Source organism: Pipistrellus hanaki (genome assembly GCF_964339955.1).
Source record: "Pipistrellus hanaki genome assembly, chromosome: 8".
In the NCBI taxonomy this organism is placed as follows: Eukaryota; Metazoa; Chordata; class Mammalia; order Chiroptera; family Vespertilionidae; genus Pipistrellus; species Pipistrellus hanaki.
In genome coordinates this window covers 78,799,766-78,815,293 of record NC_140510.1, presented here as the reverse complement: position 1 = coordinate 78,815,293, position 15,528 = coordinate 78,799,766, and the positions used below count along the sequence as shown (strand labels likewise).

Here is a 15,528-nt window from a genome sequence, read left to right as displayed (position 1 = left end):
CCCACTTATTCTACCAAAGATTTAAGGTTTTGTGGTGTGTGTGTGTGTGTGTGTGTGTGTGTGTGTGTGTGGAGCACGCGCACTCTTCTTCCAAATAGAGCTCTCTGTACATCCTCTCACAGCCAGCCAAGGCCAATCCTGAAGACTGGCTTCCTTGGAAATGTTCAGGGTTCGAGCCACCCAGGCCTGCTGAGTTGACCCTTTCCTGCACACATGCTAATGACCAGACTTTCAGTAAACTCGCTTATGGTATTTTCTAGGGTTGAAAAGATAATGAAGAGTCCATATCTGTAAAATGTTGTTATGAGGATGTATCTTGACTATTGTACCTGGTCCATTGTAAATAAGCAGAATTTTCAGATTTATGGGTTATGGTTTGCTACAAAATGGGGGCTGGTCGTGCAAACAGTCCATCAGTGGGGTATGAGGAGGCATTGTTCCATAACCAAAATCACTCCCTCAGTCTGAACAATGTACCTGCAGGCATTGCTTAGAAAGAAGCTTGTCTATTGAACCTAAAACCAAAGCTCAGCCTGCTGCATGAGAATAGGGCCATGCTAGGAAGCTGCTCAGGTCTCTTTTCTCCCTCAAGAAAAGATGGCTTGAGCAGCCAGTATTGGCTCAGCGGTTGAGCGTCGACTCAGAAACCAAGAGGCCACCAGTTCAATTCCTGGTCAGGGCACGTGCCCAAGTTGTGGGCTCCATCCCCAGAGAGGGGAGGGCAGGGGGCAGCCAATCGATGATGTTTCTCTCTCATCAATGTTTCTATCTCTATCCCTCTCTCTTCCTCTCTCTCTCTAAAAAAAAGAGAAAAAAATCAATAAAAAACATATCTAAAAAAAAAAAAAGATGGTTTTATCTGTGCCTTTGAATCATCAGTCAAATTTAGTGCTGGTCAAGAGCTAGAATTCAAGAGAGTTCAATTTGTTAATTAAAGGACATAGGTCCATCAGACAACTCTACTTTGCCTTCAGACTCAAATTGTCCTAGGCATGTATCAAATGGTCCAAAATCAAAATAGCAACAAACTAATTAGTAATATAACAACTTTGGGGAAGAGAGGAGTCCCTTTAAATATTTTTAACGGGACAGTCTGATTACATTTTCCAACCATATCCATGCACCCTATTTATAAACTCTAAAATGACTCTCTAAATAATGTTAGAATGTCCCTAAGGAATTTTTTCATAATGAACACAATTGTGTGATTGTCTTTCTCCTCCCCTTTTACAGGTTCTCATCTAAGAACACCCATTTAACTCATTCAGTGAAGCATAGTGGTAATTAGAAATGGATGGGGTACTGATCACGGCTTCCACAAACAATAAACACATCCAACCAGCAATTACTATAAACCCACAGTGAGCCTGTTGGTCTAACTTTTGCACAAGACCTGTGTTTGACTGATAAGGACATTCTGTCGTCAGAACCTTGAAGAGAAAACCAAGGAGGGCTCAGTGCCACTCTATATTGAAAATTAAGAAACATCACTGTTTCATTTAGGGATATGAAAATGTATCTGTTCTAGGACTTAGAATACTTCATTCTGAGAGAAAATGAAACTTATTTTTTTCCCCTAAATGTCTAGTGTAGTAGATTCAGATTTTTTCTTGAGAAATATTAAGAATCAAAAAGCCCAAAAAGTAATTTTTTATTGTTTGATTTTATTTTTAGGCTGATGAATCACATGCATTATTATTAATTATTGGATAATAAACTTTTGCTTTCAATAAATATCTTCTGCTATGTGGTATTTGGAGAACAAATATAGAAGTACCCTCTCAAAGGCAGAGCTAAAAACAATTTGTTCATCTTTTAGACAAATATTTATCGAACAGTTACTATGTGCCAGGTGCCTTTCTAGGTTGTAGCGATATTGTAGTAAATATAAATCTCCCTTCAAGGGTCTTAATATTTTGCTCATAAGGACATGGTTTGCAATGAAATACCCATGTCTGGCACACTATATCAGAAGGAGTGCCAAGAGTCAGGACTTCTCCTGGGTCACATACAGCTTAGACTTGAAGGGAAGGTGCTAATCCAGAGTCCACACAGTGACAAAATCCTGCAAGCTAAATTCCTTTAATAGGTTAGAAATTAAAAGATGCATTTAATTATCAGTCCTCCAGTGCTTCTGTTCTATTTTGGCATTTATGAGAGCTAATAAACTTCCCAGGTTTCTGCGTATTTAACTGGCAGTAATCTATAATTGACTGAATTAAGTAAAACAATTGTCAAGTGCTAAAAATAATAAGAAAGAACTTAAATGAAACAGTACATAATGCTGTAGAGCTGTGCCAAGGAGTGCAGGCAATCGATTTGAATATTTTCCCCCTGATAAAGTATGTATGTGCGTGTGTACTCAAACACACTTGTGGTTAATGTATTATTCTGTAAAGTGTGGCATATACCTAATGTTCAAAGTAATGGAAAATAAATTATTAGAAATTTAGTCTTTTCCAACACCTTGAATGCGTAATACTATTTAATGCTTAAATTCAGAGATAATGACAGCATCTTCACATTCTAAACACCCTATGATTATTAATCAGAGTATCTTGATTGTTAGAATGGGGGAAAGATGTTATGCTAAAGTTACTTGAAATTCAACATATTCATGCAATGTATAATAATAAAAGTGTAATATGCTAATTAGACCAGACAGCTGAACAACCTTCTGGACATTCTTCCGGATGAAGCTGCTGTAGCAGGGGCTGAGGCAGAGGCGGTGAGGGGCATCAGCCAGGCAGGCAGAGTGATTAGGGGCGATCAGGCAGGCAGGCAGGAGAGAGGTTAGGAGCCAGTGGTCCCAGATTGTGAGAGGTATGTCCGACTGCCGGTTTAGGCTCTTTCCTGCAGTGATCCCTGCAGGTTCGGCAGTGGGACATCCCCCGAGGTGTCCTGGATTTCGAAAGGGTGCAGGCTGGGCTGAGCGACCCACCGGGCCTCTAGTGTTTAAATAATCTTTCATTGCTTTCTTATGTGTGTGTGTGTTCTATGAGTCTTGGTCTACAGGATATTTGCTACTTTCATCCATAAGTGCTTACTGGGTACCAGACCCCAGGTTGATATTTTCAACCATGGTGTTGGAAAAATAGCTATACTTTGACAGAGGAAAGGGTAAATTCTAGTTTAACTAAGTGGCTCTTCATTTCTGAAGCCCCAGGAATTTCTTTTTTAAAGGAACAAAGCAGCAAATGAGGAGCTTCAGCAATTGGGAAGGTGGGGACACAGTATGCTGGAGACTTTGAGGAGGGTGTGCCATTTGTGAATAGTGTTACGGCAGGAACTGCCTGTCGGAGTGTTGTGATAAGATGTGATGTGATGATGTGATGTGATATGGATACCGGAATATGAAGTTGATAAAACAGGACTGTTTACTTATGATTTAGCACTACCATGTTCTAGCTATATAATCCAAATACCCCAGACTCTCCCTGGAACTTATCTGAAAAATAAAAAGAGAGTTATGGGAGCATGACTCATCAGAGCTTAAACTATGAAGATGGCCAACATTGTCTGTATCTGACCTTCTCTGGCATAAGGTAATCGGACACTTTCTTGTGTGCCAGATATATGGAACACATTGAAGATTAGATGATTCCAATGTCTTCTCAGACTTGCTGTATCTGAAGAGACGGGAAAATCGGGAGTGGGAAACCATAATCTAGCTGCTTAAATGATTGCTCACAGAATACAGTAAAGATGAATGCCCAGAGGTATTCTTCTGGGTCAGGGTAGGCTGGGCAGTTTCTTCATGAGTTTAATGTGAGTGGAGTTACTTTGTTTGAAGAAGTTTTTCCTCAGCTTAGCTCTGTTGACCTAGTAGTTATTAATTAGGGCAGTAAGTTATCTGTCAAACTTGTTTGTCGGTTAATTTTTGTCTAGGTCTTCCTAGATCTTTTAATACCAAGTTGGGAGAAGCCACATCAAGGATTCCAGTTCAAATCCAGATCCCTGCCGAGAAATTTGGCTTAGGAGACTGCTTGGTATATTGTGGTTGAAATGAAGAGAATGAGCCACTGGCAGGAAGACTTCAGCCAAGGAGAGAATTGCGAATTTCCTTGACTTACACAGCTCAGACCCCGTCATCCTCATCGTGTTTCCCTCCCGATGGCCAGAGTGTTATGAGGCAAAGCCTGAGAGGGGAAATGCTGGATCAAAGCTTAGGCACACTTGAGTTTCTATTTATGCGCATCAATTGCTAAAACAGGTGTGTTTGATTTGCAATCTATCCATAAAATTGATGTAACAACTTTTCAAGTATTGAGTGGCAAATTATATCTCATTATTTTAATTTGCATATCTTTAAATGTTAGTAAGGAAACTTTTTATGTATTTATTAACCATTTTACTGCTTGTTTTTCAAATGGCCTGTTCATCTCCTTTATTCAATAGGCCATTTTAAAAAATAATCATAGCTTAAGTATAATTAAGTGAAAGGCCATTTCTTGGAACAGATTGTTGCCCTGTATTTTTTTAAAGAAGGATACTGAACAAAAACGTTAGCATTACCAGGTAGTGATTTAACTTGGAGAAGCACGAATTTCTCTGTTCCCTATTTTAAAGCACAAGGCTTCTATTTCTGTCCTAAGAAGGGAGTGGTGGATGAGAAGCTAAAAGGCAATGATGGCACCTCCAAGTCCGGCTCAGGCTGCTGTGCTCCCGAGGGGTATTGTGCTCTGGCCGGGGCTAACATGCATCTGTGTACGGTCACAACTCTCTGGTGGTGCCTCGAGGCATATTTTTGCAAACTGAATTAAAATTTCTCTCCCTGGTTATGCTACTGTCCTATTTTGTTGCAATGAACAGGACTTCAAGTAGAAGAAATTGGATTTTTCAGTCATGGAATAGAGAAATTACCTTTTACTTGGACCAACAAGCTTATGAAAATATCCTCCACATCATCCATCAACAGAGAAGTTCAAAACTAAACCATGAGGTATTACCTCACACCTATGAGGATTGCAACCATTAAATATGTAAATAAATGGTCCATGTTGGAGAGGATGTAGAGAATTGGAATCTTCCACCAATCCCACTACATTTAACAAATTTCAAAACTGATCTTAAAGACGTATTCCCACTCCCATATTCCTATCAGCGTTGTTCCTAACAACCAACAGGTAGAAGCAAGCTAAACGTCCACTGATGACACATTTTAAAATGTTGTACATACATATAACAAAGTGTCATTCAACCTTAAAAAAGGAAGGAAATGCCACAGCATGAATGACCTTGAAGACATTACCTTGAGTGCCATGAGCTCGTCACAAAAAGACAAATACCCATAATGAAGATTCTGTCGTGGTCGCATTCAGGGAGGCAGAGAGGGGGGCGGTGGTTACCAGGCAGGGGTGGGGGGTGAAGAGAGGAGTCGTTTAATGGGGACAGTTAGTGTTGCAAGATGAGAGGACTGGAGATGTGAATATATGGAACAGAACTGAACTGTACACGTAAAAATGGTTAAGATGAATAATTTTATCCTTTTAACCATAATTTTTTTTTTTAAATTAGGTTTAAAAAACTTAGTTTCGTTAAGCATTACTCCAAAAATGTCATAAGCCTCTTCAGACACAAGAGGCTCCTAGGGGAGTGAGGACAGAAAACTAACGGTGCTTGGTACCTACGCCTGCGGCTTTTCCTTCACTGCGAGGGAAAGCAGGCAGGCGCTGCCCCCACCCCCACCCAATGCCCTGGGGGAGGGGAGCCGCCTCCAGCCCAGTGGGTCTCACTTCGCCATGAGTCCAGGCATCTAAGATGGGCAGCAGTGCCCACAGGTTGCACCACACGTGGACACACTTTAGGTGAACTCTGAACATGCAGAACAGATTAAGGCAAACTCAGGGTTCCTGGCAGAAAAGGCTGGGCAGCTTCTTACTGGTGGAAGGGACCCACAGACTCAAGACCCCCTTTCAAGGATGTAAGAAGGGTCATTTATTAGCGAGAGACTCAAATTCTCAGAAAACAAAGGGGAGAGAACGAACAGAGGGGCCAGGGACCAGGGGTCAGGCCTGCATGGCCAAATCCCAGCTTCCCTTCTTAATTTCCTCCAGCAGATTCAAAATTAAGTGAAGTCAATTCTGTTTATTGAGTCTTCTTTATTTACAGTATGTCTTTAAAAGGTCAAGGCATTTTCTCTCTTAAATAACATGTCAATCATATAAAACAACTGGAACCAAAGTAGCGAAATATATACAATATCATACATTAGGTATTTTCAGTATTGTTCATTGAATTTTCATACTAAGTTAAAAGAGGCTATTATGATTTACAATATCGTTCCTCTAGTTAAAATTAAACCTGTCCAAAGACAGAATGTACGTTTTTTATAAAACCAGCACAGAAGCATTAATAAAAATGCTCATGATTGTAATTGTAATTTTTCTATAATACACTGCACCCGTGTTACAAAAACGAACAAAAAAAGGCATTGCACTAGATGCTTTGAATACTGCATAAGTCAGTATGTTAACACTTGAGGAGTAATGAATGGCCGACCTGTTTCACTATCAGGCCCATTCACAATAGCTTCCAGTCTATTCACTAAGCAGACTTTCTACAGACAGATTCCTTTCCTTGGCAGTTATAACAAGCCCACTGCTAGCGGGTAAAATGCCCAGGAGAAACTAATGCCACAAAAACCAACACAACCCTATTATTTACACTCTCCAATGAAAGCTAGGGTCAGAAAGCCACGCTTTGCTGGACCAAGGGAAAAAATCATAAGCAGGACATTTTATAGGAAATTTTTAATATCTCTAAGTTTAAAATACTCAACAAATTGTAAAAGTGCTCGTAGCAGCTATTTTTCTTAGGTTTGGGTAAGAAAAAAAGTAAATCCTTTTTCATTTTTAATAAAGATTTGATGGCGTCAAAAGGCTTCAAACTCATAAATCAGATTTTTATATAAAGCAACATGTTTCATTTTCTTGTGCTACTATCAATTATTTCCAGGATTCATATTTAATTCTAAGGAAGAAAGTATTAAGATTTCTTCCATATTCTTAACTTTTCAGCATTAATGTTCTCCAGGCCTCGAAACTGAATTCAAGGAAGGTAAAGTCAGCCAGTGCTTAACACTGAGCAGCACAATATTTCCAACACCTTAACTATCGGGTGGCCTGCACAGGAGCAGCAACAAATTAAAGTTTCCATTTGCCCTTCATTAAGACAGTCTTACAAGAACAGCAAGTATTGCTTCAGATTACAGTGGAATTTTTTTTAGCCAACGAATTATCTAGGAGGCAGCAGTACTTCTTAAAAAAATAGTTCTTGAAGTCATGGATGAGGCAAACATAATTAGCAAGATACAGAATTACTGACAGGAGCTGTTCCAGGGGAGCATCCAAGGTACACATGTGCTACTGAGACCAAAACAAAGAAACACATCCATCCAGGTGCTCATGACTGGGGGTGCAGGATAGGGACAGGACACATAACCCAACGCATCCTGACAGGAAAAATGAACAGCGTCAAAACAGTGATCCATGCAAAATGGGATGTAAAACCCATCGCTCCTGGACATCACTGATAGTAACACAAGAAAATGAAACGTGCTGCCTTATATGAGGTTCCCCTCGGTGTCACTCCAGTACCTACTCTGCCAGTCTTTGATATGGAACCTAAAATTGCGCGTGTTTGTATGTTTTCAAAAGGCAAGGCACACCACGTGTTGTTGTTTTAAATGCTTATCATCAGATCAGTCAAAAGTCCTTGGTCAACTTGTTTCTAGTTCAAAACCAACCATGTTTTTAATAAGCACCATACACCAAACTAATGCTTTCATTCTCTAAAGCAACTTTCCCAAAATGTTCCCATTTCCTGTCTATCGTGTCTGTAACTGCAATGTGTCCAGCTTTCTTTGTCTTCCTATGTGAAAGGACAAGAGAAGTGTGCTATTACAGGAAGCCTGAAAAGAATAGAACTCTCACAACTTTATAAATCCCCCAAATTATCCTTATTATGCCAAGAAGCCAAGAGGAAATATTCAGGTTACGTTGTTACTATTATTGTGTTTAGTAATTCGGACCACTTTTTAAACAACCTATTAAACAAGAAATCCTAAGAATACTTTCTTTTAACATTGTTTGATAGTCAGAACTATGCTAGAAACAGGTATAGAAAAAACTAGGAAACAGGGATGTCCACCGTGGATATTTCTTTTCTTTTCTTTCTTTCTTTCTTTCTTTCTTTCTTTCTTTCTTTCTTTCTTTCTTTCTTGGATATTTCTTTTCTTTCTTCTTTCTTTCTTTCTTTCTTTCTTTCTTGGATATTTCTTTTCTTCTTTCTTTCTTTCTTTTTTTCTTTTTTTTTTTTTTTTTTTTAATATATCTTTATTGATTTCAGAGGGGAAGGGAGAGGGAGAGAGAGAAACATCAATGATGGGAAAGGATCACTGACCAGCTGCCTCCTGCACACCCCCAACTGGGGATGGAGCCCTCAACTCAGGCATGTGCCCTTGACCGAAATTGAACCAGGGACCCTTCAGTACACAGGCAGATAGTCTATCCACTGAACGAAACCAACTAGGGCCACCCTGGCTATTTCTTAGGTAGATGTCACTTTACCTCTACCAAAAAAAAAAAAAAAAAAAAAAAAAAAAAAAAATATGATCAAGTGCTTCCCTTTCACCCAATTTCTTGGATTGGGCCTAAAATATTTTTTACACTTAAAAAACTCCTTCACTAACCATTCGCCCTTTGGGGGATTTAGTCATTATAGAGTCATTTCCTAATGCTGTCCTAGAAGGAGAAAAAACCTAGAATAAGAGCATGTGCAAGTAAGTGCTGTTTAACATATTAACTGCACAGAAGTTGTAAACAAACTTGAAAAACAGCTCCAGGAAAAAAGGCTTAAGGTTAATAGCAGCGGCCTCTTGCCGTCCACAGAGAAGTAAAGACAGAACCTGAGAAACATCCAACATACTGGAAAGATACATAGCAGGGGAGGATTTCTGATTTAAGTCACATTCCTCTGGAAAATAAGAGCAGACTGGGTCCAGCTTTTAACTGGCCATTCATAGAATTAATTCACTTTTTTTTTAAATCTCAAAAATTCTGATACTAGGCAACATTAAATTATATAAGAAACAAACAAACAAACAAAAAATCTCACCAGCTCTACAAATGCTTTTTAAGTGAAGAATTTATCAAATGTGGTGCTCAGAGAGTCACAGCCTATGAGACATTGTTTTCTTAGCAGGACTGTTAGCAAATTCGACAACCTATTTTTCACGCTAGCTCCTCATGTATTGTCTAACCATGTATTGTCCTTAGCCCTTTGAAATGTGTCTATACTTTTGCTTAAGTGAAAAAAAAGTCCATACAACATTTTAGTCCAGGGACAGCCAATTTGTAGACGTCAAAAGCCAAAACGCAAATCCACGGTTTTAACCCTCAGTGACAGATGGCCTGCACAGACGCAGAATGAAAGGCCTTGGCAAACAGTGGCGAATGTGACAAAGTGAATGCAGCTTATTTGTGGTCCTGTGCTCCAGCCCCGTTCCTTCATGGTCCACTTCAAAATCAGCGTGTCATGTCAGCAGTTCAGACCTAACCCTGTCCAGTGGTCCGGCACCATCAGGAAGTACTTGTCCATTGCTTCACAAAATCTAGTCCTGTACAGCTCTGGAGAGACCACGGTCGGCATTTTACCTAAAATTATGAAAGAGAAAAGGGAAAAAGAGAACTGTTACATAAGTGATCAGGCAACTCACTTCAAAAAGGACCCTTTCTCGTAAACTGCCGTAAGGCGCATCCCCCAGCAGTCTGAGCACAGCATGGGACCGGTCCTCCCTGGAAGGAGCTTGTTTTAAAAGATGAGCTCCTGCCTAGACAGATGCATAAAGCACAGAGGGGCCAGCAGTGCTCAGAGGCCTTAGACTATTTCAAGTGTTAATTCAAAAAACCTTATTCAGAACCCCTTTTTTTTAAACTTTCTATTTTGAGAACCTCTGGCAATTTAACACAAATTAAAACTCAATATTTACTAACCTACAACTCCTTCTATTATTTAATCATTTTGGAAATTATGAGAAAGTCAGAGATAATCACTAATTTTTTAGAAATAAAAAAGTATCCATTTTTTAAAAATGTTAACTGATAAGGAAAGCACGAGAATCGTTTAAAGAGAAAACAACTGCTCACCTTGTCCTCCTAAAATTCCTGTAGATTTCACAACCATCTCAAGCTTCTTGTCCCATGTAAATGTTCGAATATAATCTGTTGCAGAAAGCAAAACCAACAATAAAGTTTTATCAATAAATATAAGCAAAGGACACTAGTAATTATTACTTCTACAATAGTTAACGTTTACTGAGTGCTGACAGTATGTGATGTGTCCACAGTATGCCAGGTACTCTCCTAAGGGTTTTCCCTATATTATCCATTTTATCGTCACAGCCAAAAGGCCTTCGTTTATAAGTGACTTTTTGGCCTTGGCCTGCGTTGCACAGTGGTTAGAGAGTATGTCTATGCACCAAAGGGTCGTGTGTTCGATTCCCGGTCAAGGTTGCATACCTGAACTGCAGGTTCAATCCAGTCGAGGTGCAGGTGGAAGACAACCAATCGATGTCCCTCTCACATTGACCTCTCTCTCTCCATCACCACCTCCACTCCCTCTCTTTCACTCTCTCTAACAATCCATTGAATAAATAACTTTGAGGATTAACAAGAAATAAAAATAAATGATTTTTTGAATACAGATATTTTGGGGTAAAGATAATAAAAATGGAAATGAGGTACTATTTATATCCTAGAATTCAAAATCTATTATTCTGAAAATGTTAAATTAAACTTGATAAAAACATTCAATAAGCTATTAGTAGACCACGTTCAGTAGAACCTTCAAATTTGACTCTGGTTTCAATCATGAACCGTAAGTGAGGTTCGCTTATTGACTTACCTATAATTCCAACCACCAGCTCATTGCTGGTGTCATCTCGCCCAACCAGCAGAGAGTAGTCTATAATGAGGTGGCTAGAGAGGAAGTGGGAGTCGCTGCGGATGGAGGCCCTCAGCACCGCTTTGGAATGAGAGCGGACATACAGAGGGCTGTCTCGGACCATCTTCAGAAGGTTCTCGTCCAGCAGCACTACGTCACAGCTCTCCTTCCCCGTGTCAGTTTTCACATTTCTGTTCCGAAGGGAACCCTTTAAATCAAAAACCTGGCAGAGAGAAAACTCAGTCACGTAAGAGTTGCTACAAATGATTAATGTCATTAAAGTAAAAAGCCAGAAAGGCTTCTCTGTAGCCACTGCCATTACATACACTTTTACATTTAATTTAAAAGCTTAACCTATGTCATTAAACGCATGCATTATAATTGTATAATACATAAAATACATGTGATCAAATTGCATCATATGAAATTAATACCAAGTACTCAGTTACTGAAATATTTCAAAAGCAACTGACCCAATTAATCAACTTTAACATCAGTAAGTAACTCCAAAAATACATCACTGGATTGAAAGGCAGTTTAGAAACCAGATGCAAATAGTCTTAGGAAACTTAAAGTTCTTATTCCAAAACTTTATGTGATTACTTATGGAACAGAGAAGCAGCAGCCCACCTTGAGGAATTTGGGGTGGTGGCAAAGGCCAAGGACCTGGGGACCAGACCAGTGTGGCCTGAAGCGTACTGGGCAGACCACCGCTGGCAGGTTGCCCCTGGCTAGTGGTGATGCAATGCACATCAGTGACAACAGAAGCACAGTTTAGATCAGCAGCTGTTTTTCTCATGTCACAGCAAGACATATGAAATTCCTCGATGAAGGAAGCAGTGCATCGAGCTGCATTCCAGTACAAGCTCCATGTCTCATCACAGACTGGAAACAGTTCCAAGACCAGCACCCTGAGGAGTATTTACTCTTCTGGAATGGAGACCAACCTGGTTCTAGAAGTATCTGTGACTGCCATAAAGTACTTCATTTCTGTGGGCCTCTGTTTCTTCATGTTTAAAACTCAAATGGCAGAAGTACATCTGCCTTCTAAATTCTGTGTTTCTAGGACACTGGAGACACTAAATTTTAGGACTAGTCTACAATATTCCTCTTTATTCTTCCCCAAAGTTAAATTGGACCTAGCAACCGAATTCTAACATGTACTATCCAACAAGATGTTATTCTCCGATTCATTATATTCACAAACCAGAAAAACAAAGGGTTCCAGGAGCTAAATGCTTTGCATAGTCCAGCATCCTTACCTGTGCCATCTTTCTCCCATAGAAAAGGTTTTCCATGACAAGGAGATCTAACTTCTTCTCGGTATTGTTCTGAGAATTCTTATAACCAATTCTGTAAACTCCAAGAATTTTGGCTAATGCAGTGGGCCTCTAATCAAGAAAAAAAAATGAGAGTAAATTCATATCAAAAAGGATTATTTGTAAATTTAATACCAATATCTGGATTTTTCATGTTATATCCACATACTATCTTTTCTTAATATGAACAGTCTGAGGGCCTTAAAGAAAACTTGAATCTCAGGATTGAGTAAAGCAGTAATGCCAATGGAAATACTGGGTCTTCCCCCGGGATAACCCTCCAAAACGTTCAAATCCACAAGTTTTACTGCGACATGGAATTTCCCGGCGACTGCAACAAACCAGAAAGGGAAAAAGGCTCCCGTGACTCCCTCTCTTTTTCCAGCCGGGTCACTCCTCAACGACAACGGACAGAGCTGGCCACAGGCTCCTCTCTTTCCGCCTGCGGAACCATGGCTTCAAATTTCTGTCTCAGAATTACAAATTACTAAATGCTCAGCTATTTTCATCCAGTCTTGATGTTTTTAAGTAACTTTTATACTAATTAAGTGCAACTTGCTTGAGATCTCTTGGCTCCTCCATGGCAAGGTAGGAGGAGTCTGAAATCACGGCTCTCCCATCTCTGCAGCACCCCAGAGAGCTAGCATGTCCTGTCCACATCTTACCGCACAGGAACTCCCACCAGGACTGGCTCTGCGGATGTGAAAGGCACGGACCACGGTCTGGGGTGACTACCTTTTGCTGAACGGCATTTGTGATGTAACTGAAGTAGTGTGGCGCGAAGTCGAGGAAAGACTGCACTTCCAGACGAGGCATTTGCTTCAAAATGAACCTGTCATCTAAAAGGCGGAAATCTCATGGTTAGTCAATCACCATTATTCACTGGGGTGATCTACGATAAATCATTCCAAAGACCCCAAGTGACTTAATTGCTTCCTGTTTTTAAGAGATGCTTTCTGATGTCACAGAGAAAATCCTCATCAGAACACAGTTCTCAAGTAACTGAAGGGCGGGAAGAGCTTCTTATGTGGTCAAGAAGCCTCTTTTGAAAGCACCCCCCCCCCTAAATTCAGAGGTGATCTACTTTTTAATAAAATTTTATAAGTGTTTTCCTTTATTAGCAATCCAATAAGTAATAGTTATAAAAGCTTTTATCAAGCAATCTGACTGAATCATCAGTGACTTTGCTCAGTGGGCACGGAGAATGGAACGTGCAGTGCCAGCGGTCACGGCCTCCTGTAACCTTGGTGAGTGAGGACCTTGGCCTTCCCACTCTCAGGTTAAATGTTTCGATTTTTATCTTTCTCTCACCAGTGCTGAAAGACAAAAATCTTTTTTTATTTTAAGGAATTTTTATTTATTTTTATTTTTAAAATAAGTTAATTTATTATTTTCCATTATTACTTATCCCTCTATGTCCTTACTAGAGAAAGGGAGAGAGAGAGAAACACCGATGTGAGCAAAACATCAATCGGCTGCCTCCTGCATGCCCCATAACGGAGATCCAGGCCAAAACCTGGGCATGTGGCCTGACTGGGAAGCAAACCAGTGACTTTTCCGAGCACAGGACAATGCCCAACTAGCTGAGCAACACCGGCCAGGGCTGAGGTACTCTGTGACTTTCCTGGAAGCGCTCTGTTATTTGCATTTGGAAAACTCAGGACTAGAGAGAATTTAGTAAGAACTTGATCAGTGTTTGTTTTTAATTACACACTCTCTCTCTATATATATTCTTTTTAATATTTTCTGACACAGCATAAAGTATAAACAGAAAACTCTGTTTGCCAACTGACATTATCATACTACCTCAGTTCAAGCCGCCATGAGTTACTTGAGGGAGGAGGGATACCAGGGAGACAGTAAACGACAAAGACTCACCCTCAGTCGCATAGAAGGCGGCCCCCGACTTGCCCCCGCGGGCCTGCCAGGGCGACGAGTGCGAAAGGGATCGGATGAAATCTTCCTCGCTGCTGCCCAGGATCACTTCCCGCATCTTGTGGAATTCTCCCGCATAGTAGAGCCGACAATAAAACTTGGCGTTGGCATCGGAAAATTCTATAAACAGAAGCGTTAAAACAAAGCTTTTTTATGAATCAAAACTCTCTTTTCCCCCTTGCCCAATCCCACAGCTCCCAGCAAACACAGCCACTGAGGTTTCTCCACCAGAGCGTCACACTTACGGAGCTCCACGTGAGGATTTGTGAGTTGCTTCTTTTGCGTGTCTCCTCCATCCACTTCATCTGAAAGGTTCAATGTCATTAGTCAAGCCAAATTTCAGTTATCACTTCATTTTGCCTCTTCTTTCTCCCCTGACATAACAATAAAAACTGACCCTCTTTATCCTTGCCAAGTTGCTCTCATACAAGCACTGTATACAATTTTTATTATAAGGCATTACAATAATAGTTTACAATAAAAACGTGTGTACCTTTTGCAAGGTCAATTCCCAAATTTAAAAAAAATAGAGACTTCAGGGTAAAGAATAATTTTGCTTATACATAAGTGATTCCAATAATAGCAATACACTAACTCAGCTCTTACATCAAGATTTTCTAGCCCTAGCTGGTTTGGTTCAATGGATAGAGAGTCAGCCTGCGGACTGAAAGATCCCAGGTTTGATTTTGGCCAAGGGCACATGCCTGGGTTGCGGGATCCATTCCCAGTAGGGGGCGTGAAAGAGGCAGCCAATCAATGATTCTCTCTCATCATTGATATTTCTATCTCTCTCTCCCTCTCCCTTCCTCTCTAAAATCAATAAAATATATATTTTTAAATTTTCTATTCAGAGTTTATGACTATGGAACATTAGCAACTAAACTAAGTAAATCAAAGCCTAGAGTTAAGCATGCTCGGTCTCCCTTTAACACACCTGGAGGCTCGATGCCTTGATTCTCTGTCCCCTCCTTGCCCGTCTGCCCGACCTGGTAGTAAGCGCTATCTGCCCCACGTAAGGTCTCTCTCTTCTGGGAGGAGAGATCGGGGCTTTTCCCTGCCGTCGTCCCTCGGAAGAAGGACAACATTCCAGAAGCCTTTTTGGCTAAAAATAAGAGGCAACGTATTAAGTACTGGTCACTACAGGTGGGAAAATTAAAATTTTCAACTCACTTCTTTATTTGCAGTAACCATTTTCTAAGGATAATAAATATTAGTAATACCAATACTTTCATTTGTATAGATTATTATTCCACAGTTTTTATGGGTTTGGCAGGGGCGGGGGTAATCAAGCACTCTTATTAACAGAAAGAGAAAAAGAACAATGGTCAGA

At 40.2% G+C, this 15,528-nt stretch overlaps 1 protein-coding gene across 10 annotated transcripts in view; it reads right to left on the bottom strand.

Moving 5' to 3' along the window:
* Positions 1 to 6,081: 6,081 nt before the first annotated feature.
* Positions 6,082 to 15,528, bottom strand: part of PIKFYVE (phosphoinositide kinase, FYVE-type zinc finger containing) — a gene marked incomplete at its 3' end in the record, with an annotated part of 66,109 nt that continues 56,662 nt past the window's right edge. For 9 of the 10 annotated variants that reach the window (XM_084892925.1, XM_084892935.1, XM_084892932.1 and 6 more), the window contains 8 exons: positions 15,133 to 15,300; positions 14,444 to 14,503; positions 14,142 to 14,318; positions 12,999 to 13,102; positions 12,207 to 12,335; positions 10,906 to 11,167; positions 10,149 to 10,223; positions 6,082 to 9,656 (listed from right to left, as the gene is read on the bottom strand). In XM_084892925.1, the coding sequence (XP_084749051.1) occupies positions 9,541 to 9,656; positions 10,149 to 10,223; positions 10,906 to 11,167; positions 12,207 to 12,335; positions 12,999 to 13,102; positions 14,142 to 14,318; positions 14,444 to 14,503; positions 15,133 to 15,300 (1,091 nt within the window). The remainder of the gene's footprint in view (positions 9,657 to 10,148; positions 10,224 to 10,905; positions 11,168 to 12,206; positions 12,336 to 12,998; positions 13,103 to 14,141; positions 14,319 to 14,443; positions 14,504 to 15,132; positions 15,301 to 15,528) is intronic. The other variant, XM_084892934.1, reaches the window with a different exon arrangement.